The following is a 26,269-nucleotide window of genomic DNA, read 5'->3' as shown; positions in this document are numbered from 1 at the left end:
GAACCAAACCATTCATGGACAGACAGTTCTGGTTTAGGAGTGTGACTGGATGATAGTGAAGAAATATCATCTCAGATGGTCATGTTCAAGCTAAGCAAGCCCATGTGCCAAAAACCCATTGGAGCCTGAGTAGGGGAAGACAGAAAAGAGGCGGTGTTGAGAAAAATAAATTGTGGTAGTAGACAGCTTCGGAACTTGCCTTGGCAAACCTTCTCAGCTCTCCATCCATCTGTTCCACATTAATCTGTCTCCACTGGGTTTTAGTCCAATTATCGATGCTTCTCTGAAACCGGAGGAGCAGATAAAAGTGTCAACAACATTTGGTGAAAGTGAGTCTTAGCCACATAACATAGAAATTGATGATACACAGTGGCACCATTGGCCAGTGGAAATCCAATTTTTTGAATATTAACTGCCCTTGTCAAATACCCTCTAAATCTAGAACAAAAAGTTGTTGGCATGGGTCAAATATACCCCCCCAAACAATCTGACGCATCACTTTCTGATGATGGTGAAAAGTTAGATATACATATTGATGTTATCATTTACACAGCAGGCATTTAGTTAGAATTACATCTGAAAGAAGAATATTCCCATGACTTTAAAATTCCCTAGATTCTTTCAAGACTCGGCTCAAATCTTACCTTCTTCAGGAGACCTTTCTGGATCCCCCCGCAGCTGCAGATGCCTTCTTGCTGAGAGTATCTTCTACCAAGCCTACATATATCTTGTATGTATCTGGTTATTTTATATGTTCAACTTCCTGATGAAAAAGGTTGTTTTTTGCCTTCTTAGTAACCCTAAACCACTGTCCTTTAAGAAATGCTTGTTGAGGGGAGCTAGGTGGTACAGTGGATAGAGTACTGGCCCTGGATTCGGGAGGACCTGAGTTCAAATCCAGCCTCAGACACTTAACACTTACTAGCCATGTGACCCTGGGCAAGTCACTTAACCCTAATTGCCTCACCCCCCCCAAAAAAAAAAGAAGAAGAAAAAAGAAATGCTTGTTGACTGACTAAAAACCTAGTACTTTTTGATCCTCGAATGAAAGAGAATCATGCTTCCAAAGACATCATCTGAATCCATCACTGGCCAGCCTCTGTTCTTAGGCACCTGGATCAGATTCTAGGTCTCTGGACCACATTCTGTCTAGTATTCTACTGGTCACATTGTACTCTGAGGTCTCTTGTTGATACAATAGGTCTCTGTGGCATAGTCATTGTATGACTCCACTGATCTCCTAGAACTTAGCACAGTGCCTGACACATAGCAGGCACTTAACAAATGCTTACTGACTTGAGTCCTAGGCAACTTTTTAACACTTACAAATAAAGTCCAAAACATTCTATTTTTCATTTTATTATTAACTTAATAATCATCAAAATATCTACAAACAATGAAAAATAAAAAATAATTAGACACCACACAGTGAAATTCTGTTAGCTGTGGATGGTTTTTAAAAGCATCTGTTCTATTTACGAAGGCAATCACATTGTTGCTTTCTTTATTTCTGGGTCCCTAACTTCTTTTTGACTTCTTTTGTGTATTTTCAATGTTTTCTTGTTGCTCCTCTATCCCATCACTTCACACTAGCTTAACTTCCCCTCACCCCCATACACAATACTGCTCTCATCTAACAAATAAAATCTTTTCCACAAATAATATAATTTAAAAAATGTTAACAGTGTTTAAAATAAATCTTTAAAAAAAACTTTTGGGATTCAAACCAGGAACCCCTTTGCAGTGTTATGTAAATGCTGAAATGAAAGGATGATGTTTTTAACTGAAGATTTTTCTAGCAGAGATATGTGAACAACTCAAAGATTGGCTTTTTTTACAAAAGAAAAATTAGATGAAATCTGAAAAAATATGACAGCCACATAATTTATTAGTGCTATAAGAAACAAACATACACCTAAGATCACTTACATACAAATACACACAAGAAAGAAGACTAGCCAAAGGGACATAAGACAATGATTTTAAAAAACAAGCTCTCACTTGGATATAAATAATCAGATCCCAGAGGCCCTTGAGCAATCGGATTTCCCTGCGACACTGTTTGATTTGTTTATAGTCTGGAAGGGCCACTTCGAAAAGACTTGTCGATTCTTGCATGAGCAGCATTTCTTCCTCTAATGCCTCTAGCTCTTCATTTGCCTTGAAGAAGAAAACACATTTCACTCATCCTACCTGTCAACAAGCTACCTGAAACAGGTGAGCCTACCCAGCCTGCTCAAGTTCTCTACCTCAGGTATGGAAACATCCCTATCTCAGAAGTTCCACAAGGTAATTAGTTCATTATTTAAGTGGTAGCCAGGTGGACTTCATTCTGACACTTTTTGTGATCATTCAGTGATAAAAATGAGAGTGAAGCCTTACCAGATACAGTCATGAGACTGACAGCTTCCTTCACTGAATTCTCTCCTAGAGATTCTACTAATGGAATTGATGCCCCTTGGCAAAGTTTGCTGAGAAGCCAATTTCTACGAGTCTTATTTTCCCCACTGGTTTTCATTGTAAAATTGGAAATTTCCCTGGAAAAATGGTTTCCGTGAGACGATAAAAATCATACTTAAAAATGTAGCAAGTGTCTTAAAACTCCACATTTAAAGGAAAAACAATATGACTCAATTTTTAAAGTGTCATTCTACTGAACAATAATACTCCATTATACTATAAGTAACATGCTGTAAAAACACAAGTGAAAATATAGTGCAAATGATAATATTCTGGGAATATTATTGTCAATGTCCTTTCCAAAAGGCAATGCCCAGAACTGAATATAATATTCAAGATAGAGGGAAATTTAGACTCCCAGAATACCACCACCACCATCATCACCAACAGCTGCTATTTATATAATATGTGCTTTATATGTTATCTCATTTGATCAGCACAACAATCATGCAAGATAGATACCATCATTATTCCCATTTCTACAGAAGAGGAAACTGAGGCCAAGAGAAATTAAGTAATTTGCCCATGGTCACATAACTAGTAAGTGTCTGAGGCAGGATTTGAACTTGAATCTTCCTGACTCAAATTCTAGCTACATGTGCTGAGAAGTATCTTAGAGATAGGAAGCCACCTTCCCCCCATACTATGAATGGTTTCTGGACTGAACCTGGACTTTATATCCATCCTTGTTTAGTTTCATCTTCTAAAATGCAGAAAATTCCTATCATCGGCTAATGTCATAATCATGCAGGCAGTTTTTACCTTCATTCGAGTCATTGATTTTTTTTTAATTAATTTTTTTTTTTGCGGGGCAATGGGGGTTGTGACTTGCCCAGGGTCACACAGCTAATAAGTGTCAAGTGTATGAGGCTGGATTTGAACTCAGGAACTCCTGAATCCAGGGCTGGTGCTTTATCCACTGTGCCATATAACTGTCCCCTCGAGTCATTGATTTTTTAGAAAAAGTTAAACAGTGTAGTATTAGGAAGAACACTCCACCAGAGTGGAGTGACCTGTTGACATTGATTATCCAAGTTGACATTGATCCCAATTATTAGTAAAGTCATTTAAAATCAACCACATATTAGGATAGTGAGTCTTATGAAAATAAAAAGCATGTGTCTGCCCTAGGCAAACAAGAATGCTGGTGCTCCTGAAATTTCTTAGGCTTGAGAGCTGGAAGACATATCAGACCAACTGGCCAGAGAACCTCAACTGAAATAGAAGGCAAAAAGATGTCATTTCTTTCAAGTAAGTACTTTTTCAACATGTTATGTTTGATTAATCTAGTCATAACTAGAAGAACGTTTCAAGCCAAATCATCTACCAGCAAAAGGTAGAAACCAAAAAGTTTCAAAAGAGAAACCAGTCCTACTTTCAGCTTGCTGGTGCTTTGAACGGGTCTTAGAAGTGGTGAGTTCACTTCAAGATTAGTGGCAGATTGTAGATGAAGGAGAGCTGAGAAAGCTGGACAGCTCCCAAGCTTCAGAGGCTGACCTACCCACTGGAGAGTGCTCTGTTTGGGGTGCCCTGGATTCTTACAAATTCCAATGTGCAATGAAAACATGTTCTGAAACCAAATATGTTGTTTCTTAATCACTGACCTCTTCAATTTATCTGTGTAACTGTGTCAAGTCATGAGATGTCACACGGTGAAGAGTAGTAATGAACACAGTCCAAAAGACTTGGTTCAAGTCCTGCCTTTGATAAATGCTGCTGTGTGAACCAGAGGAAGCTACTTAAGCTCTCTCTTCACCAGACAACTCTCCAAGACTAAATAGCTGAGCATTTCTTGCTCTGCATTGGAATTTCCCTACAACACTGAAATTGCAGGTTCAGAGAATCATCGGTTCAGAGTCTAATGAGGCCCAAGAGGCCACTGTGTCCAAACCTTTCATTTTGCAGATGAGGAAATAGAGGGGCAGCCATGTTAACCAGCGAGTGACTTGCCCAGGGGCACAAAGCTGCTAAGTGTCAGAATTAGGATTTAAACACAGATTTTCCTGACTCCCACCCTAACACTCTGTCCTCTGTAACACCTAGCTGCCTCAGAGGTCAGGTCAAAAGAAAAATTGTCAAGTCACTCAATGTAATTACTAGTATCAAGTGTGGCATTGAACTTTTGACCAGAATAAGGGTTCCAGATTATCAAAGGAATGTCTTCTCCCTATTCCTTTCCCATAGTACATGGAATCAAGTGCTGACTTGACTCAGTTTGCTAGAAGTCAAATACAAGATAAGAGGAAATTAATAGTCTGTGAATGCACTTGACTATTTGGGGATTTGCTTGAATAAATTTTCAAACATCAAGGGGTGCAGAGGTTGGATAACTCAGACTTAAGCAAGCTCGATCTCAATTTGGAGGAGGATGCAATAAGTGAAGGCAGTGTAGAACAGTGGGCAGAGTATGGGCTCTGGGGCTGGAGGCCAAAGGTTCAAATCCTGTCTCTGACCCTTGTGACTCTGGGCAAGGGCTCACTCTCATCTGTAAAGCCAGCTGGGTTGGATGGACTCCAGCACCCCTCCCAGCTCCAGGTCTTCGGCCCTAAAGCTCACGCACACAAACCCCAATGGACACAGACTCATTTTTTCCCCATGCTTTCTCTAAGCCTGACCCAGTTACAACTGTAGGGCCATTACCTCATCAAGGACTTCATAGGGTTTTTCTGCATTAAAGCCAAATGGAGCTTTTCTTCTGAATCTCTCTCTGAACTCCACCTGTTTCCCCTGATAAAAAAGGAAGAAAAATGAGATGAGTAGGAAGAAAATTTCATTAAATCAATTAGCTGTTTAAAGTATTCTTGTCAACATCTCTCCCTGTGGTAAAGAGGTAGTGGACTATGGGTATGAACTGTTGCACACACATTTTGCCAATTTGCTTTAACTATTTTTATTACAAGCGTACTTCTAAGCTAAAAGGGAAATTGCTTCAGGGGGAGGAGGGTTATTGGTGAGTAAGTACAATGTAAAATACCTCCAGCCCCACCCCCAAATCCAAAAACCATTTTTGAAAGAAAATTAAAATGTAAATGAATAAATACACAAAACAGTCTTGTCAAAATGCTCTGAACAGGGGCAGCTAGGTGGCACAGTGGATAAAGCACAGGCCCTGGATTCAGGAGGACCAGTGTTCAAATCCAGCCTGAGACACTTGACACTCACTAGCTGTGTGACCCTGGATAAATCACTTAACCCCCATTGCCCTGCAAAAACAAAAACAAGATGCTCTGAACAGGAGTATTTGGTCTCCCTTACGTCAAATAAAACACACTTTCTCCTGATGACAGTGACCTCCACATTCTGAAGGGGGGCAACTTTATGCCTCACGGTTGCAGCATTCTTTTTGGTAGTATTCCATCTTTCAGGCAATTCCTAGGAAAAATCAAAGTACATGATGGGAAGACCAGGACAGTTGCCATGGAAACCCAAAGACCCACAATAGGTGGCATTCATGTAGTTGGCATTAGGGCATATTTACCCCAGGCTTCCCCATAGGCCAAGTGCATGATTGTATTTATTGCAAAGTTTCCAGGGTCTTTGATTTTGTGGGTCTGGGTGCTGCATCCCCTGCTCTGGAAGCACCCTTCTGTAACTTAGCAGAGAGACTTTGAGAGTTGTGCCTAAAAGTCTATCCCGCCTTTGAGAGAGCATGTCACCATCACATGACCTTTAAGAGGATTGCATTTTTCTTAAATTTCCTACAGTCACATTGGTCATAGCCTCCCGATCATACATTTTCCTAACATGTCAGATTCCTGTCATCATTTGGGAAGTTCTTTCTTCATTTTATATCTACGAGTGCTGAAGAATTAAGAAACCAGCCCAGTGTTTCTGATGCCACCAAAGTCTGAGAATAAGTGTGTGTCACGCCTGCTCTTGAGTGCTTCCCCCCCCCCCCAACTTGTGCTCTCCCTCCTGGGTTGAGTTGCCAAAGAGTAGCTGTTACATTGACTTCTAGGAGTATGCCCACGAGTGATTTTTCTACTTCTCTTGCTCAAGAATCCCCAATGTCTTAAAAGAATGGATAAATGAATGAACAAAACATTGAAGTGTTTACTATGTTCAAAGCACCGTGCTGAAAACTGAGGATACAAATGAAAAAGTAAGATAATCCCTGGTCTCAAGGTCTCCTCCTGAGTTCAAATATACCTCAGACACTGCCTAGCTATGTGACCCTGGGCAAGTCATTTCACCGTCTTTGCTTCAGTTTCCTCATCTGTAAAATGAGCTGAAGGAGGAGATGGCAAACCACTCCAGTGTCTCTGCCAAGTAAAGCCTAAAATGGGGTCCCCAAAACTTGGGTATGACTGAACAACAATAACAAAAGAGGTATTTGCTAAAAATAGGTTAGTAAGTACCAAACATTCCTCCCACATGCCACCAATATATGCAGGACATCTATGGGAAGAGTGGACTCAAACTTAGGGCAGTATAGTCCTGAGGCACACTTTTAGGATCCACAAGAGGCACAGGTAATTCGACACAGCCTGGGAGTCGTTCCTCTCTCTGTAGACTCCTCATAGCCCCTTTTCACCGAGACATCTCTGCTGACTTAGCTACTCTGCCTGGATCCCAAGGTCTGTTCCTTTCTTGAGTTCACAGGTGGCTTTCTTCTCTGACTCAATGTGTTATATCCCTTGAAGTTGTTTCATCCCTTGGATGATTATCTCTCTGTATTCATGTCTGGCGTCAGGTCTATAACTATGTTCCCAGCTGGATGTATTGTCTCTTCCTGGTCCAATAATTTTGATAAAATGGCCAGTGAATATGAATAAATGAGTGAGTGACCATTTATTGAGTATGTGTTAAGTGCCAAGCACTGGGCTAAGACCTGGGGAGAGAAATAAAGAAACAAAGACAACCCTTGTTCTCAACTGAAAGTGGGAGGGACACAGAGAGGGGAATGGTGGGCAGTGTGCGAGGTGCTTGGTGAGGAAATTGTCAGAGAGGAAGAATCAAAATGAAGTAGGATGGGGGGGCACAGCTAGGTGGTGCAGTGGATAAAGCACCGGACCTGCGTTCAAATCTGGCCTCAGACACTTGACACTTACTAGCTGTGTGACCCTGGGCAAGTCACTTAACCCTCATTACCCCACCAAAAACAACAACAACAACAACAAAAATGAAGTAGGATGGAGGCTTTCCTGAAATGACAGTCCAGGGGAGACCATCATGGATTAGGACAGCAGGGCCCAGGGCACAAGCCTCACCAGGGTGGCAAGGGGATTGTTGGCAGAGAGATGGTACAAAGGCAGCCCACTCCACAGCCTCTTGGCTGCCCTCTGGTACAGGAAGAAGGGGGCCTGCCTCTGCAGAGCATTCCTGAGCCTCCCACCTGATCCCTTGAGGTTTCCTCTGCGGTGCCCATTGCTTTCATCCAGTGGCCAAGGCCTTCATATCCTCTGCAGCTGATTCAGGCTGATCCACCCACGGTTGTAGGTTAAAGGAAAATTCCCTAAGATCTGCTTTGTACTTTGCATTTCCTCCTCTCCCCCAGTGCTGGCACATGCTAAACAATAAATGCTTGCTGACTGATAGATGGAGGTGGGAGGGAAATGTTCCCATTACCTGGATATGTATTGAAACTTTTATAACAGACAGTAGGGAATGAGATGAAAACTCCCACCTTATAAGCTAGTCATGTTACAATAAGGTGGTTTTTTTTTTTCTGTTTGCTGTCTTACACAAGCAGTTGTAATTGGGCATCACTGAATTAAACCCTTATTTTTCAATAAATAGTAAATCACTTGATTTCTTATTTAACTTCACAGAATCACAGCATTTTAAAATTGAAACGAACCTCAGCAGTCCTCTAGTTCAACCCAAATGAGAAAAGGAATTCTCACTATAGCACTCATCCGTACAAATCTGTGATGTGCTACCCGTGTGATCTCACCTCCCTGGACCTCAGTTTCCTCTTTTGTGAAGTGAGAGGACTAAGCTAGATGGCCTGAGAAGTCCCCTCTAGCTCTACATTGAGGATACTACATTTCCAACTTCTTGGATTCCTGTTCCCAATCCCGTAGAATATAAACCCCTTGTGGAGTAGGGACTTTTTCATTTAGTTCTTTCATACCACCTAATGCTTGGCACATACTAGCCATATAATAAATGCTTGGGCCCCCTTTCCACTGTGCTAACATGATACACATACAATCAAGGTGGCTCCCTTGATTGAGTACAGACTCAACAGGGATCTAGGAAGTGGGGAAGGAATATGTATGTAGGGTGAATGGCTGAGAAGTGCAAAGGGATGAGATGAAAGGAAAACTCAGACCCCAGCTTCCTGGGCTGGGGGTGGGGGTAAGGAGGGAGCAGAGACCAGGGTTCGAGTGGGAGGGAGATAAGGACAACAATCTGAGTTCAGGCAGCATTGTGTGGAAATGGGAAATAATGATAATACCTCTATCTTCTTCAGGGGCTTGTAAAGAGAATGTGTTTGCAGACCCAAAGTACTGTAAGCCTTCTAGCAGCTTCTCCTATGCCACCTTACATCTCTGACCTCTGGACCTTTGCATAGGCTGTGCCCCATACTTGGAAAGCACTCCACCTCTTCTCTTCCTCAAAAAATGTGAAGTATCCTCCAGTGTTCAGCTTAGACTTTACACTCTCCATAAGGCCATGTCTGCTCCCCTCCCTCTGCATGTATTTTGGATCTCGTTTATACATACTTGGATCCCAGCCCCTAGCACAGCGCCTGGCATGTCATAGGTGCTTAAACAATGCTTACTAATCGATTGCTAAAGCAAAGCCTGACAGGGCCTTCTCAGGTATGTTATAGGAAGGATTCCTTTTGTGTATGAATTGAGCTCCCTTCCAGGGCTTAGCTTTGGCAGTTCTTTGAAATAGGAATTGCTTTTGTTTTTGTTGTTAGTTGTTTAATACACTTTCATGAGGGTATTGTGAGATTTAAAATTGGATATTAGATCATAAATCTCCCCTACTTAACCCTTCCCTTAATTCATCTCCCAGACTAGTAAATGGAAGAAGCTTCTGGTTTTCTAGATAGAGCCTTTATTGTATATAAGGTGTTGTTGATTAGAAGGATAGGAAAACAGAAATACAGTACAAATCGTCTTAAATCTAGGCTTAGTCTATATTCCTTATAAAAACTCACCAAACCGATTTAGGCCACCTTTGGAGTGAGTCAGACCGTCTGTGCCGCGCCGCCCGGAGTCCCGCCAAGCCGGCAAAAAAGGCTACTCCCGTTCTCTCCACCCCGGAAGTCAAAAAACCCGGCAGGCAGTCTGACATGCGCAGCAGGCGGACTGTTCATCTCCTCCCCAAAAGGGTGGTCCTTGAAAAACTGGCGTCTTTCAGTTATCCTAACCGACTGTTAAAAACTTTCATATTTTACCACAGTATTTTTCTGTAAATAGTTTAGAATTGATCTACACACTCTAAAACAATGCCATAAAAACCATTCTGAACACCACAAACAAGTTACTTTTCATTAAGATGCTTCGAGAAGGTAGGAACAGGCTCCCACAAGACCAAGGTGCCAAGTTCCCCTTGCGATTATGCACCTATCTTACAGACTATCATAACCTCAGAGGAAGGTTATCGGAGTTGTGGGCACAGATCCAAGAGGAACTGTCATGTATGGTAACAAGGAGAGGGAACTTCTAATTATAATGTAAAAATCTCCTGCTCACATCCACACACAGACATAGGAAGATTCCGCAAATCTCCTTGTATAATACCCACATGCCTTATATCTGAGGACGTGGACAAGGCTGAAAAGATGTGCGATCATCAATATAGCAACGCGTTTTAACCTGAAGATCTGCCCCATGTAAAGTGTACACAATGCAGGGCTTGAATGAATGAATGAAAAGTCCTTGATCGAGCTCTTACAATATGCCAGGCACTGTGCCAAATATCGAGGATACAAATAGAAGCCAGACAATCCGTGTTAATGGGGAAACAATACAGAAAGGGGGCTGTAAGAGGGGCAGGGCACAGAGCATGTCTGTAAAGGTCATGGTTTGGAAATGGTCAGGAAGCTGGCTCGATTCTAGGCAAGCTAAAGGAAAGGCCACTTATCAGAGCCCAAGGTCCCAGAGGCTGGGTCTGATTTCCAGCAAGAGGCAGATAAGGAAGATGACTGATATGTAGGTGGCACAGTCTGGAAATGCTCAGAAGTGCTATGGGATCCCATCTAATCCCCAGGAAAGAGTCCATGCTCTGATAGGAGACCCTTCTCTAATGCCTCAATGTAGTATGACCTTGACCTTGGGTTTTTCATCAAGGCCAGTGAGACTTCAGCCCCAAGAAGAACATGTAATCTGTCACTAGAGGGGACCAACTTAATCCAATGGGGACACATTCAGTACCCAGTTGGTCACAGGATGATGAATTATTCAGCTACAGTGAGTCACCAAGACTATCTGCCAAGTCAGAAGGAGTAGAGAGAAGACTCACACAGAAGAAAACCCCAATCCTCAAAGAACTCAAAGAGTTTCCCTAACTTAAGGTGGTATTGATGGCGCACAGAGTGCTGCACTTGGATCAGGAAGGTTTGGGCTCAAGAACCACCTCGGACACTCACTGGCTAGGTGGCCACTGGCAAGTCGCTTATCCAATTCAATCCATGAAACATTTATTAAATGCCTACTATGTGCTAGGCACTGTGCTAAGCACCAGGGATAGAATTAATATTCCTCCTCCAGGCCTCCATTCAGAGGGAAGAAGAGGTTGAGAGAGGTAGTATTAATCGAGTCTTGAGTCAGTGGCAGGTGCATGAGTTTAGAAGTGATGAGCTGGGGGGCAGCTAGGTGGCACAGTGGATAGAACACAGGCCCTGGAGTCAGGAGTACTTGAGTTCAAATCTGGCCTCAGACACTTAACACTTACTAGCTGTGTGACCCTGGGCAAGTCACTTAACCCCAATTACCTCACTAAAAATTTTTAATTTAATTTAAAAAAAAAGAAGTGATGAGCTGTCCTGGGAAGGGGAGCTTATTCCATGAAGTGAAACCAGGAAGGGCAGCTGAAACCATATGATCCTCTGAGTCTTGGACAAGTCTTATAGAATCACAGGCAAAATAAGAGGATGTGAAAGGTGGATGGGACCTCAGTGGCCATCTAGTCTAACCCAGACACACAAGGAATCCTCACTACAATGGGCCCAAAATGTGGTATTCCATCCTCTAGGATGGTGAGTTATTGGTAGTTTGCATCTGCAGGAGTTTCTGCATCAATGAAATCACAGATTTTAGATATACTCAGTACCCATGCACATGTATGTGCAAACAGACACACAAATTTATGAACATCACACATACAGCCTGCAGCTGAACTCTCCCATGGGCATTGCCTCCCCCAATAAGAATGTGAGCCCCTTGAGTGCAGGGTCTGTCACTTTTCTAGTCTCAGCAGTTAGCACATTTCTTGGTACAGAGTAGGAACTTAATAATAAATGCTTTTCCATTCCAATCCACTTCTCAATTAACAAGCATGTACATGCAAATCAATTCTCTATAATATGAAATGTGTACACATATACACATGCTCAGATGCAAACCTTAATTTTTTCACTAGAGTGCTAAGAAAGCTGAGAATAACCCATAAAAATGAACTCTGCTTTAGTCAAGTACTTCCATTCCATCAGAAAAAGGCGGTATTCCATTTATAAATGCCCTGGAGGAAAAAGTCTTTCTTTTACCACATTTTCCTCTTATCATTCCATCCAAAGAAAGGCTCACATTTAGCACTGACCCTGCCACCTCACAAATGGAGAAATTCAACATGGGAACATAAAGGAATCACACTGGATATCCTCAGCAGTGAGTAGTATTGGCTACCATTCTCAGGAAAAGTGCTGAGAGCTCTTCCTTATTTGGTACAGAGCCCACTACAACTCTTTGAAGAGTCTAGTCAGCATGAGAATGAGAAGGTAACCCACCAGAAATAGAAGGCATAACACCAGTCACTTAGGCACTTTCACTTACTCACCTCTAGGAGAATGTAAACATGGTCAGGCATCTTCTGTCCATAGCTCTCCAAGAGTGTGATGGTGGCTTTAAGGGCATCAAAGAGCTCATCAGTAGCTCCCTGCCTGTTTCTCACAGCCATGAGGTGGCCCATGATTTCTACCAGTCCATTATAGTCACCTTCTTTCAGTTCTCTGCAGAATCCAGCATTTGTCACTTTATTAAAGTCTTCCAAATCAGTCAGACTGTGAAAGAAAAAAAAGGAAGGGAAGGAGGGAGAGAAAGAAGAAAAGAAGAGAAAGAAGGAAGAAAAAAGAGAGGAAGAGAGAAAGGGAGAGGAAGAAGAGAGGGAAAGAAAGAGAAAGAATTTGAGAAAGAAAGAGACATTTACAAAAATATTTAGTAAAACTACCATGTGGAATACTGAGTTGGCTTTGGAGTTAAAAAGCCCTGGGTGCAAGACCTGCCTTTGACAGATCCTGACACATTGCTGGGGCAATGAGGAAGTGAAATGACTTGCCCAGGGTAAACTCTTTAACACTATTTATTGCCAAGCAGGCACCTGTCTTCTTTGGCAAAGGGGTTTCCTCACTGGGAATTAGTACTCTGTTCCAATGAAATCACAACTCTGGTTCAATAAAACCCAAACCCAAACCTTTTCTTAGTATACAAAATATTTTGAAAGTGTCATCACTTCTGGTTGTGGTAAATAGTTATGTTAAGGTTTTGTGATTTCATTGGCATGAGGTCTAATTCCACTAAAAACCAAGTCTTAGAGAGCTGCCTGAAGTGGGGAGTTTAACAACCTTCCCATGGCTTTTATTTATTATAATAGTGAGGAGGTGGCAGGGTACAGAGGAGGCAGCAAAGGGCTCAGTGGAGAGAGCTTGGTTTTTGACCTCAGACAACCTCGGCTCAGATTCCACCTCTGCTCAGAATTAACTGAGCGACTCTGGGTAAGTCACTCAACTTATAGATGGTCCCTAGGCACCATCTATAAAAAGGTGGTTGAACTGAAAACCTTTGAGGTCCCTTGCAGCTCTTGGTCCATGATCCAAGAATCTCCTAAGTTATATAGAGCATTCGATATAAGAATTCTCTGTCATTCCACATTTGTTAGAGTAATATCAAAAGGGCATCTCAAATAAGACTTGTTAAACCCACAGGGCAGTCAGTGGTTGCCCGAGGGGCTGTGAAGGAAAGATCTGCAGATCCATTTGAGCAGATCCAACATTCCGGATGAAAGGAACAGAGTTTTTACCTGTCAACAACAAATCTCAGAAGATGCTCTTGGAACATCCAGCTCCACTTTCTAATCACATTCAGCAAGCTCATTTTGAAAGGCTTCATGTCCACCTTAAACCAGCTTTCAAAGACCCGGAAGTCCTCAAATTTGCTCATCTGGACATACAAAGCTTCATAAATGTCAATCTATGGGAGATTAAAAAAGGGCACACAATAGCTTAGTACCAACTTGCTTTCAAAGTCCTGTCACCTACACAGCCCATGTGTCATTTTTCTTGCCTGTTCTTTGAACTGCTCAATGGTGGGTGCCTGTTCTGGGAGGCCTTCATTGGCCTGAATGTCCATTTCCTCTGCAGTTAGCGGGTGACCATAGAGAAGGAACTGCTTCATGAACTCCATGCGGTCGTCCACCCAGAGGTAAGAGTAGGCATCCAAAGAGTTTCTATAGTCTAGAACTTTGTTGATGACGCCTGACACTCTGTTCATGATCTCCTGCCTGGTTTCTGTCAGTTCCAACATGTGGTCCATGTCATTCTAAACATTGAGAGAAAAGATAGTGAGTCACCACAAACCATGATTAGAGCTCCATTACTGGACATGTAGCACCCTGCCAAAAATGGAAATCATCTAGGCTTTTTCTTAGATTCAGAATCCTCCTCTACATCTTAAAAACAGGCAGCTCTAGAGATAAATAGCTCATCTCTAAGCAAAGAGGCATCCTGGTCCAGTGGATAGAGGGTGGATCTTAGAGTGACAACAGAGCTCAGTTTAAGTCCTGCCTTTGACACATCTAGGCTGTGTGACCATGGGCAAGTCGTTTAAACTCCCCTACAACTCTCTTAAGACTAAACAAGGCAAATCAGGTGTGTCAATCTGTGTTTGTGAAAAGTTTTCATTCTAGGAATTCCTTACACTGATGGAAAAAAAGGTTTGCCCACCCTGCTTTCCTCCCCCCAGAAAAAAACCCTTTTAAGTGATCTTTTGCTTAAATAATCATTTTCTATTATGAATATAATTAACACACATTTGAGTATAAAAAAGAACCAGAGAAAGCCTGTATATGGAACTTTTCTTCTGTAGTTTTTAGGTATATATTAAAACCAACAGAGAAGTACAAAATTGCCCAGTTTATATGCCTTCTAAACGTCATTTTGCTTTCTTCTCATTGCTTTGAAATGTTCTATTGATGTTCTTTTCTTTTATGTTTTTGTATCTCCAGAATTCCCCCTTCACCAAAAGACTCCCCCCACCCTCTCCATACACATATACCTTATTACCTGCTTTTTTCAAAAGGAAAATACCTGGTAATTTGGGATTTCCAGATGTGATGCCACTCTCTTCATTTGACTAGACATCCTGAAAATGCTGCATAAAATCTCCTCCACGAGGTCATACAGGCCATCCCCAGCCTCTCTTTCCAGTGGGGGTTTAAATATGATCTCGGGGGCCACAAGGATCATTTGGGCTTGAAAGAATGGAGCAGATTTCAGACATTTCTCTGTGTTCGCCAAGAAGAAATCTAACTCATGCATGATGGCATTGAAGAAGCCGTCAACCGCAATGTCATCTATGAACTCCAGGTAGATTTTCCAGGTGTCTGACATGGCGTTGGCCTTGAAGAGCCTCAAGTTGTCCTGAGGACACAGAATTGTTGGATATAAAACCACAGTACTCTGTTGGATCAAATGGATTGCTCAACCCCCAGGAGGAGAAGCCAACACTGACCGTGGGAGCTACTTTGTATCATAGTTGCCTTTGTACTTGGATTTTTTCCGCTGCCTAGACGGCAAGCACCACTTGTTCAACAATGTATCTCGCTCAGCACTGAGCTCAATAAAGGCTCGGAATCCAGAAAGCATTTTAAGTAAAGGGGACACAAAAACAAAGACAAAACTGTCCCTACCCTAAGGGAATTTACATTCTACTGGACCAACAAGAATTTGAGTGTAAAACATAAACCCAGAATTGTTCTAAGTTGTAGGGATGCAAAGTCAAAAGCAAAATAGTCCCTGCCCTCAAAGAGATTACATTTTTTCTTTTTTTCTCTCTCTCTTTCTTTTTTTTTTTTTTTTTTTAGTGAGGCAATTGGGGTTAAGTGATTTGCCCAGGGTCACACAGCTAGTAAGTGTTAAGTGTCTGAGGCCACATTTGAACTCAGGTACTCCTGACTCCAGGGCCAGTGTGCTATCCACTGCGCCACCTAGCTGCCCTAAAGAGATTACATTTTGATAGGGAAGACAGTATGCACATGTAGAATATGGAGAAAATAAGTACAAGGTTATTTTCGAAAGGGAAGGCACTCATTAGGAAAAGTTTCAGATCAAAAGTGATGCTGGTGTTGAATTCGGAGGAAAACCAGGGGACTCCAAGAAATGAAGTCGACGAGATCTATTCGAGGCTTGAGGGGCAATTAGTGGAATCACACATAGTAGGGGTATGGTAAACAATAGATGCCTAAAAGATTCCTTGCCGTGTGCCTCACCTGCTGCTTAGACTCTCTAAACTCAGCTAGGTTGACTCTCATATGACAGACCCAGTCTAAACCTCGCTGCAAAGCTTTTCCAGCATAGCCCCTCATGGGTGGACAAAGGGGAAGTGAAGTTGTTCTGAGCTGATGGCAGACACCAAATGATGATGGGAGGGGGAGCTGCACAAGATGAAGAAGTAGGACTTTTGAGCTTCTCAGATAGGGGAGGAGTACAACCTGCATTCAGCCAAGGGCAAGGGAAGGGGCTACTTGCCCAAACTAAATATAATTATGAGCACACTTGCAGCCTTGTCCAACTCACTGACCCATTTACGGAGTGATCAGCCTGGACAGAATTGGCTCTACCACCCTGGGAGCTGGTGGATTTATCCCCTTCTACTTCATCCCCTTCTTCTGCCTCCTTGCTGCCTGCTGAACTCATCTTGCCCATTTCAGAGTTTCCTCCTCTTGTTTAATCTTGTTTATTTGCTACCTATGCTTGTATAATGGGTTCTGTCTCTAGATAGAGATGAGCCAATTTTACACCATTTTGATCAAGTATTTGCTATATATGAGTGGAACAGACTATGAGAGAGTACATAACAGAATAGCTGGACCCATAGCCACAGATCTAACCACAAGTACATGTTAATTTGTTTTTCTTCTCTTCTTCTTTTCCTCTATTCTCTCTCCCCCAAAGCTGGGATTCACCTTTCAGAGTTTGCATTGATACTCAAGAAGAATGTAAAGTGCTTTAGAACAGGGGCCATTTTCTTCTTTTCTTGCATTCTCAGTACCTAGCCCAATGGCACACAAGAGGTATTTAATAAGTGCATGCTCAATTCAATCAAAGATGAGAAATCTACTATAGTCTCGGAGTGGGAAAAGTGAGGACTAGTCAGGGAGCATGGCCATTAGTGAGTCGATGTAAGCTGGTGTTGCTTGGACATTTCAATAGAACATACGCTTCTTGAGGACAACAAATACAGAGTTTTTGTCTCTGATCCCCAGCACTTGGGATAGTGCTTGGCATGGAGCTTACATAGATGTTCATTCTTTGAGAAACTTCAGAACTCTGATCAATGTAATGATTAACCATGATTTCAGAGGATTTATAATGAAGCATCCATCTGCCTACCTCGTGACAGACAATGGACTATGGCGGGGGGGGGGGGGGGAGGAAAGAAACTTTTTTGGACATGGTCTCCTGGGTTTTGTTATTTTTGATTGTGTCTATTTAATACAAGGGATTGATTTTGTTTTTCAATAAGGGAAGGGAAGAGAACATTAATCTCTGTGAATTAAAAAAATAAAATTTTATTTAAAAAACATTCATTGAATTGGATACAATTGAATTGTGCTCTGCTGGTCACCTCCATGGCACAACAAAGCATCCCAAGGGGCATTAGAAGATCGTGCACACAGGAGGCACTTAATGTACTTTTCCTGAATGAATGAAATCTGAAGGAATACTGCTATCAACAGCACAGGACAATAGAATAGAAAGCAGCATTTTGTGGCTAAGGCCAAGGGTGAAGCTCATTTCCCATTTCTCTTCTCAAACAGAACACCAAAACTGCTGTTTCCAATGGAGAAGAAAACTTTCCCAGTTGAGCTCATCCAGCTCAAGCTCACCCTGTGATGGTCCTGGAGTGCCCAGGAGGGGATCTGCCCAGCAGCTCTCATGGTGGACACAAGTCATGGGGTGAGTTGGGAGGGACAGACAGGGCTGGAAAGACTGGGCAGGTGTGAGGACCTCCAAAAGAAGAGCCTTGTGTGATCATTGTAACACTGGGCACGTACACCACACCTGAAAGCTGGCAAAGTACTTAGCAAACACAGTCTCATGTGAGCTTCACAAAAACCCCTGGGAAGCACCTACTACAGGGAAGACTGTCCTTATTTTATAGTGAAGGAAACAGGCTCACTATAATCGAGTTATGAAAGGTCACACCCCCAGTAAACACCCGAGGAGGGTTTGAACCCAGGTCCTTCCTAACTCTAAATTCAGTATCCTACCCCAATGGCACACTGACCCTTGAAATGGCCAGAGGAGCAGTCTTGGAGTCAGGAAGACTGGACTTCAAAGTTTGTCTGACATTTGCTAGTCATGTAACTCTAGGCAAGTCATCTAGCCTCCCCGGTCTCAGTTTCCTCATCTGTAAAATGGGGGTTAATCATACCTATAGTGCCTACTTCAAAGGAGATGCTATGGAAATTATGAGGATGTAAACATGATGTCCCTGTAAGACATTTAGTCCAACCCTTGCCTTTTAGAGATGAGAGCTCTGAAGCTTTAGGAAATTCATCGCCTTGTCCAGCGTCATGTAAGTAGCGAAGTGTTAGAGGCAGCATAGGAATTCAAATCTTCCCGACAAAGCCCAGCAGGCTACCTTCTGTGCCATGCACCTCTACCCAAGAGCATAAATTTAGAGCTGAAAGGTCCAATCCCTCCATTTTATTTTATTTTATTTTATTTTTAGTGAGGCAATTGGGGTTAAGTGATTTGCCCAGGGTTGCACAGCTAGTAAGTATTAAGTGTCTGAAGCCAGATTTGAACTCAGGTACTCCTGACTCCAGGGCCGGTGCTCTATCCACTGCACCACCTAGCTGCCCCAAATCCCTCCATTTTAGAGAGAAACTGAGGTCCAGAAAAATGAAGCAACTATACAGGATTCAGACTTGACTCCTCTGGCTCCAAATCTTGGGCTCTTCCTGACCCATCCTACTTCTTCTCAGGTTGGCTTATGCCTAAACCATCATCCTTTTCCCATCAACCTAGTGCATGGTTGTCCAGCCTCCACTTGATGAGGGAATTCATTACCTCTCAAAGGAGAAAGGAGTCTTGCTGCCCCAACTTCTCACTTGCTATCTCTGGCCTATCATCCTGTGTCTTCAAAGGACACTTCCTGAATGTCATCAGACTACTGTCCCCCCCCACACAGATGGGGATTGTGGGGTGTAGAAGAAGAAAAGCCATGGGGAGAACTGTTCATTCCTCTAATATCTTGCCAGGACTATGGGAGTAAAGCTTCTCCCCTTGGTGGGGATGAAACTCAAGGTCAAAATCATGCACTGGAGAAAATAGTATGCTTTAAAAAAAAGCTCCAAGAAATAGAAAATGAGTAACAGCTTTGTTTCTATTTTGAAGTCCTATGGCACTCCTTGCTCATGGTCCCCAAAGACTCCTGTTTCCCGTGTTCTTGAATTGAGAAGGGCGATTTCAAAATTTCTGAGTGTCTGACTGAAAGAAATATGGGGGAGGGTCAAGTTCCTAGTAGATAAACCCCAACCTGATTTCCAATTCAATGTTGCAGACACTGTATTGTTAATTGTGTCGAGCTATGCAATTGCATTGGAGACTATTTTCCAATGCATTTTAATCAGGGTTCATAAATCTTATGGGTCTATAGCCCCCAGATTAGTGTTTTGGGAGTGAATCTTTAGATCCTGAAAATTTAACGGAAGAAATTAATTGTAATCCATCATCTGTCCTCCATCGGACAGATTCTTATGCATTAACAGCTGTAGAGGTGTCCTGAAAGTCAACGAAGGCATAATTCAGAGCATCCCAGAAACCAACCAGGAATAAACAATAGCGTGACTTTTGATAGTTTTTTAAAAGAAAGTAAAACTTTAAAAAATGAAAAGTATAGGAAATTTCTATCAGGTAAGAATTTATAAATCTGTCCCTAATTATAACAAATGCATTCAGTAAATATTTATAAAGCACTCATTGTATATGGGGAGCTAAACTAAGTATTAAAGAGAAAAATGAATCGGTTGTTGCCTTCAGGGAGCTTACATCCTACTAGATAGATATAGTATACAAACAGATAAGTAAATAACAGATCATTTGAGGAGGGAGAGAATACTGACAAGTGGGGGATCAGGAAATGATTCATAGAGGAGGGGGCACCTAAGCTAAGCCTTGGAAGAAGCAGAGGTGAGGGGGAGTAGTACATTCCAGGTGTCTGACTCGGTTTGCGTCCCAAAGGCTTGAAGGTGGGAGATGGCAAGAGAGAAACTCCTTTAGGGACTGGGTGTAGGGACTCCTTTCATAGGATAAGCTGGCATCTTATTTGGATACATCCTACATAGGCTTTTCCCTACCATCCACTACACGTGTTCGGTTTTTGCCTTATTGAAAAGAGCTAGACATGAGTTGAAAGAGTTTGTCTGTCTATGCAGAAATTCAGTCAAATGAGGAAAAAGGCTGAGCCGCTTGGAGCTCTCTTATAGAGGCGCACATACGTCCCCTCATTGAAATCAGCAGCTTTGTGAGTCTAACAACTATGCTGGCTGAGTCCAGGATCACGGCACGAAGCACCAGCATTTGGCTCTCGAACAGGAAATTCATGAGCCATGTGATACTCGTCATTTTGCATTGAAAACTCTAAAGAATCGTTTTGAAATTGAACGCTAGTAATGACTCTCTGCTAGACTGAAAGTAAATGCTGCCTTCACCAGTGGAGTGTCCCAATGTGGATGGAGAAAAGGAGAGAGAGATTATTCCATCCATATTCCTTTGGTCAATTGGACACAGGTCACTCCCCATGTCTCTCCTTCAGGAACTCCAGGAGTTTTTGCAGATGTTAAAAGGCAAAAGGAAATACAAGCATCTCTCTGATCACTTTTCATCACAGTGACCTTCTCTCAGCCTCAGTTTCCTCATCTGAAAAAATGGGGAGTTGGTGTCAATGACCTCAGAGCTCCTGTCTAGCTTAAGGTCTACATCCTATGAGCTTTTCTAAGGCCTCAGTTTCTTCATCAATAAAATAAGCAGGTAGGACTGGCAGAGTGCCTAGCACACAGTAGGTGCTTTAAAATGCTTGTTGACTGACTGGATTAGAAGAGATCTAAAGTCTCTTGGTAGTAGATTCATGTGTTTATGAACCACAAATGGAAATAAACCATTCTTCCTACAAGAAGCCTTCTGAGGCACATGAGGCAAAATTAGCTTGTTATTTATTAGTATCCATTTACATCCATGGACATACATTGTTTCCCTTCGGAGACTGTAACTTACTTGAGGACAAGAACAGTTTTGTTTTTATCTTAGTTTTCCTACTACATCAACAATGTCTGCCACATAGCAGGTCCATCGTGAATGCTAGATCAAATGAGAAATAGCTATCAAGTACTTAGTAAACCCCCCTAGATAAGGGGGGCAGGTAGGTGATGCAGTAGATAAAGCACTGATCCCTGGATTCTGGAGGACCTGAATTCAAATCTGGCCTCAGATACTTGACACTTACTAGCTGTATGACCCTGGGTAAGTCACTTGACCCTCATTGCCCCATACCAAAAAAAAAAAAAAACCACCCACCACTAGATAAGGGTTATAATTATTGATCAACTGGTTGACTTTTTCCTAAAGAAATTAGGAATTTGCAAGGGTTGGGGGGGGACCTCTAACTTCTAGAATCTGTAAAATACTTAGAAGACCTTAAAACATTAGATATAGGTTAGTTGTTTTTACTGATTGGTTTCTAAAGCAATTAGGAGTGAGCTGAGGAAAAAAATCCCCTTTACTTTCTAGAGTCTTACCTCTACTACACTGTGTATCCGGTGTCCATCTTCTTGGATTAATCTGTATTTCCTAGTCAATATATCTCCTTTGCCCTCCAAACTAAAGAATGCATCTTTTCTGTGATCTCTCCTAGAAAAGAGGGTGTGCTCAGTCCAGGTTTTCATGATCTGCTGAATCAGCTTGACATTTTCCTGGGTCTTCTCCACTCTCTGCTGCAGCTCGAACACATCTGCCTTCACCTTCTCCATGTAGAACCAACAGTCTTCTTTCTGCCAGGTGAATGACTGCTCTGCCTCTTGGAGCTGGCCATCTATGGCCATTAGCTCCTCTTCAATCAGGGGCTGTTCAACCTCCAGAAGGCTTAATTTCAGCTTGTTATACCATTGAACAAGAAGCTCAAGATTTCCAATGTACTGAACAGAAGTAGAAGAAGAAATGTTAGAGGAAAGGGGAAACTCAGCCAATAAATCATGAGAGGGCAACTGGGCAGAGTAAATAAAGGGCTGATTTGAAATCAGGAAAACCTGGTTTTGAGTCCACCTTCAGAGAGTTAGGGGCTATAAAAACATGAAAGAAGAGCCTTCAAGGGGCAGCTAGGGGTGTAACGATTGGAATGACGCCACCTGCTGAAAAAAAAAAAGAGGGGAACATTTGTAAAAGTTTTCTTTTTTCAAAAAAAAAAGTTTTTTTTGAGATTCTGTTGTGCTTTAACTTGTATTTAAATATGTTCTGATTTTTCACAAAAGTAATTGTATACTAAGTAAAAAAAGGGGTATTATTTGAAATTGTTGCATAATTATATATTGTGTTCTGAGTCAAGATGTATTCACATTTTTTGCAATCATTTATTATCCTCAATTTTTAAATCCATATGAGACTTGGACTATGGGAACTTATCATTTAAGACATTAATTGCCTTTATTCTGAGTTATCAGATTCCAGTTGGCCAAAATGCCATCCAATCACAAGAGGAATACATGCAAGAGCAGACACTGAACTGTCACATGAGGGGAGACATGCATGAAGTCAAGGTATGGCCGAGGAAACGGCTTTTGACAAATGTTGAGGATGGATTCTCTTGGTTTAATATTTTATTCTCTTTTTCCCCACAATATTGTACAAATGGCTGGAAGTTTTGATCCCACCCATTTCAATTCTACACCTGGCTTCTATGCTCCCTCCTATATGCCTGAAGCCATGGACATCTCAATCCCATGCATCTGATTAAGTCTGACTCAGTTTCTTCCAATATGTTCGGTGGCATGGACATATATTCCATCCACCTATTTTAAGCCTGGCATACTGCATGGGCAGTATATATTGCTCAAGTGTGGGAATGCTCATATCCCATCATTTCTCTGTTCTTTTATGGTAACCCCCATAATTATCTCAGATGTCATTATAAATAACAATGTTGAATTTGGCCTTGACATCTGTTACCAATTATATTAGATTTTTTAATTTCTCATAATGGCATGAGGATGATTAGGCAGATGATACAAAAAGTGATGAAACAAAGATAAAAATTATTTTTAAAAATTAATATCGCAGCAATTGTCTTCTCAATTACCCTCCATAAAGGGGGACTATAATAATATTATAATTTTAAAGAATGGTTCAATTTTTGTTTTATTATATGTTTCATGTGTAACAACCAAGATTCTGAATTCCCTTAGACGTGTTTTTGAGAACTTTCATTGTTTGATTTGATTATTGACAAAGCTATTTTAAAGTTGTATTAAGCTCAATTTTGTAGGAAATTTTCCTAGCTGATTACCAGTATCCACACATCAAACCCTGAAAAGACTTCCATTCCACCACTATGCCTAGAGGACATCTGAGAAAAGACTTTCAGAGACTTTAAATGAACAGTTTTGTGTTGTTGTTTTTTCTTTTCTCTTTCTGTTATAATATACACCATCTGTAACATGTACTCTCTGCAGAGGTCCTCCCTTTGCAAGACCAATGTCAAAGCATCAGTTCATGAGGACAAAAAAAATCGCCCCTCTGGACAAAACTTTCCTCTCTCCCTTTTCTATATTGTTATTAACATATTGTTAGTTAGCATAGGTTATTATATTCTGTTATTTTTGACTGTTTCATCAAGGAAACGTACGGTTTCTTGAGGAAACAAAGCGGGGAACTGTAACGATTGGAATGACGCCACCTGCTGGAGACTTACTATAGAAGAGTTCCACCCATGAAGCGAAGGTCTTTGAGGGCAAGACCAGGAGTCTTTTCTTTGGCGTCAGGAAGTGACGCAGGCTAGTGGGGGGAGGAAGGAAGAGACTGGCGCTTTCCGGAGACTCTGGTGGAGAGTGGAGCTAGAAATGTGCTCTCCCTTTGATAGATAGAAATCTAGGCCTTTTTCTCTCTCTTTATCAAATTCTTATTCTCCTTAATAAATGCTTAAAAGTCTAACTCTTGCTAAAGCTTATAATTTATTGGCGACCACTCATTGGATATTTTAGACAGACTAGCTAGAATTTTAGCCCTTAACAGGGGCACAGTGGATAAAGCACCAGCCCTGGAGTCAGGAGGACCTGAGTTTAAATCCAGCCTCAGACACTTAACACTTACTTGCTGTGTGACCCTGGGCAAGTCACTTAACCCTCATTGCCCCGCCCCCTCCCAAAAACAGCCTTCAAGATATTAGGTGGATTCCCTTAGAGGATTTTACAGGAGGATATGGGCAGGTAAGGATGGCAGCAGCATTTATGGGTACATATTAAAAAGTCTCCCCACACATTTGCATTCCAGTGCAAGACATCTCCTTAGAGAAGTTTCATCAGAAGTCATTGGTAGCATCCCAATACCCGAAGACACAAACCTTTAAGTAAGTATTTCTTTTTCCATAGATGGCTAAGGCAGAATCTGGGATGTCTGATTTCTCCAGCAGCAGCAGATATTTCACCTCTCTCAATACAACCACAAGCTAGAAGACAAAAATTGGTAAACGCTCTCTTTGTAATGTTTCATAGCAAGTGCTTTTGCCATGAGAGAGAATGGTTTGCTTCCATTTACTAAAAAAAAAAAAAAAAAAAAAGAGAGAGAGAGAGACTTAAGATATAAGACCCCAAGGACAATTCTTTAAGAGATCCCAAAAGGACACAAAATCTATCTGTGAACAGACTTCCACTGGGCAATGGTCTGTCTGTGACATCATTGCAGAAGGTAAGCTCCCTGAAGGCAGGGGCTGTTTTCCATTTATGTCTTTTTATTGTCTTTGTGTACCCAGCACATGATAGATATCTAATAAATACTTGTTGAATTTAAATAAACAAATTAGATCAAAACTAGGTTTCCTTGTGTCTTTCATGGATACCAAGCTAGATCCTCATAGGCAACTGGTGGAAAGAGAACTAGGCCTAGAGTCAGGAAGGCCCACATTTGAATCCAGCCTCAGACACTTAGCTGTGCGAACCTGAGCAAGTCCCTTAACTACTGTCTGACTCAGTTTCCTCATTTGAAAAATGCAATTAATAATGGCATCTACTTCCCAGGGATTGTTATGAGGATAAAATAATTGTGAAGTGTTTAACAAAACTTAGAGGTATATAAATGCTAGCTATTATAATAATTATTATCATTATTATAATCCTCATTGGTGAAATGAGGATATGGGACTAAAATTTCCTTCCAGATCTCATATACTCTCCTAGGTGGATAAAACCGTATGACTCCATGATTCCCTAAATCCTAGGTTTTACACACACACCCCAATACACACACACTCCCAACACCCCCCCCAACACACCCCGCCCAACACACACACACTCCCAACACACACACACTCCCAACACACACATGCCCAACACCCCCCCAACACACACACACACACACACACTGGCACAGCAGATAGAGCACTGAAATCTGGGAGACCTGGAATCAAGTCCTGCCCATGACCCAAAGTGGCTGCTCAGATCACTGGCTTTGGGAAAGTCATTTCAATTCTCAGTGCCCCAGGCAATTCTCTTAAACCTGTAAATTTCAGAAAAGGTTCTGACTTGTCTTGGTAAAAGGAGGTTCCCCCTCGAGGAGTTCCCTTTAAATCAGTGAAATCCTAAATCTAATTCCTAGCCCCTAATAGACCCTGGTCCAAATTCAGGATTTCATATTGTGAATAGATAGACACACACATCAAGCCAGTGAATGTCGGGTAACAGATTTTAAAAAGAATTATTAATGCAAGAGCTACAGACATTTTAATTTACTTTCATATTTAGTCATTTATCAAAATGAAAAGTGAATGTCTTAGAAAGATAATAAAGAAAAGGAATATTTTACAATTCAGAGTTGATTATCTTTCCCCACAAAGTCCTTCTCATTCTGACCTCACTGTTTCTTTTGGGGGGATTGCATCTTGCCTAGTCTCCCACCTTTGGATCCTAGGTGCCATTTCTTGGCTCTTCCCTGTCCTTCATCTCTCATGTCTGATCAGTGACCAAATCCTGAACAATATCTCTTGTGTCTATCTCCTCCTTTTTACTCCCAGTGCTGCCACCCTGCCAGATCCTTAGACACTTAATAACTGTTTGATCCTGAGTAAATCACTTAACTTTCATCTGCTTCCATCATCTGCAAAATGGGGGTAATAATAGCACCTGCCTCCCAGGTTGTCATGAGGAT

At 41.7% G+C, this 26,269-nt stretch overlaps 1 protein-coding gene across 1 annotated transcript in view; it reads right to left on the bottom strand.

The window, feature by feature from the left end:
* Positions 1–26,269, bottom strand: part of DNAH11 (dynein axonemal heavy chain 11) — a 292,856-nt gene that overhangs the window by 213,147 nt on the left and 53,440 nt on the right. The window contains exons 13-22 of the mRNA XM_043967174.1: positions 24,471–24,575; positions 21,658–22,053; positions 14,942–15,274; positions 13,920–14,174; positions 13,657–13,826; positions 12,418–12,640; positions 5,716–5,832; positions 5,101–5,187; positions 2,002–2,160; positions 200–283 (exon numbers count right to left, since the gene is read on the bottom strand). Coding sequence (XP_043823109.1) covers positions 200–283; positions 2,002–2,160; positions 5,101–5,187; positions 5,716–5,832; positions 12,418–12,640; positions 13,657–13,826; positions 13,920–14,174; positions 14,942–15,274; positions 21,658–22,053; positions 24,471–24,575 — 1,929 coding nt within the window. The remainder of the gene's footprint in view (positions 1–199; positions 284–2,001; positions 2,161–5,100; positions 5,188–5,715; positions 5,833–12,417; positions 12,641–13,656; positions 13,827–13,919; positions 14,175–14,941; positions 15,275–21,657; positions 22,054–24,470; positions 24,576–26,269) is intronic.

Source organism: Dromiciops gliroides, chromosome 5 (genome assembly GCF_019393635.1).
Source record: "Dromiciops gliroides isolate mDroGli1 chromosome 5, mDroGli1.pri, whole genome shotgun sequence".
NCBI classification, from domain to species: domain Eukaryota; kingdom Metazoa; phylum Chordata; class Mammalia; order Microbiotheria; family Microbiotheriidae; genus Dromiciops; species Dromiciops gliroides.
Note: the sequence above shows the minus strand (reverse complement) of the source record. Positions and strands in the feature narration are given on the sequence as shown.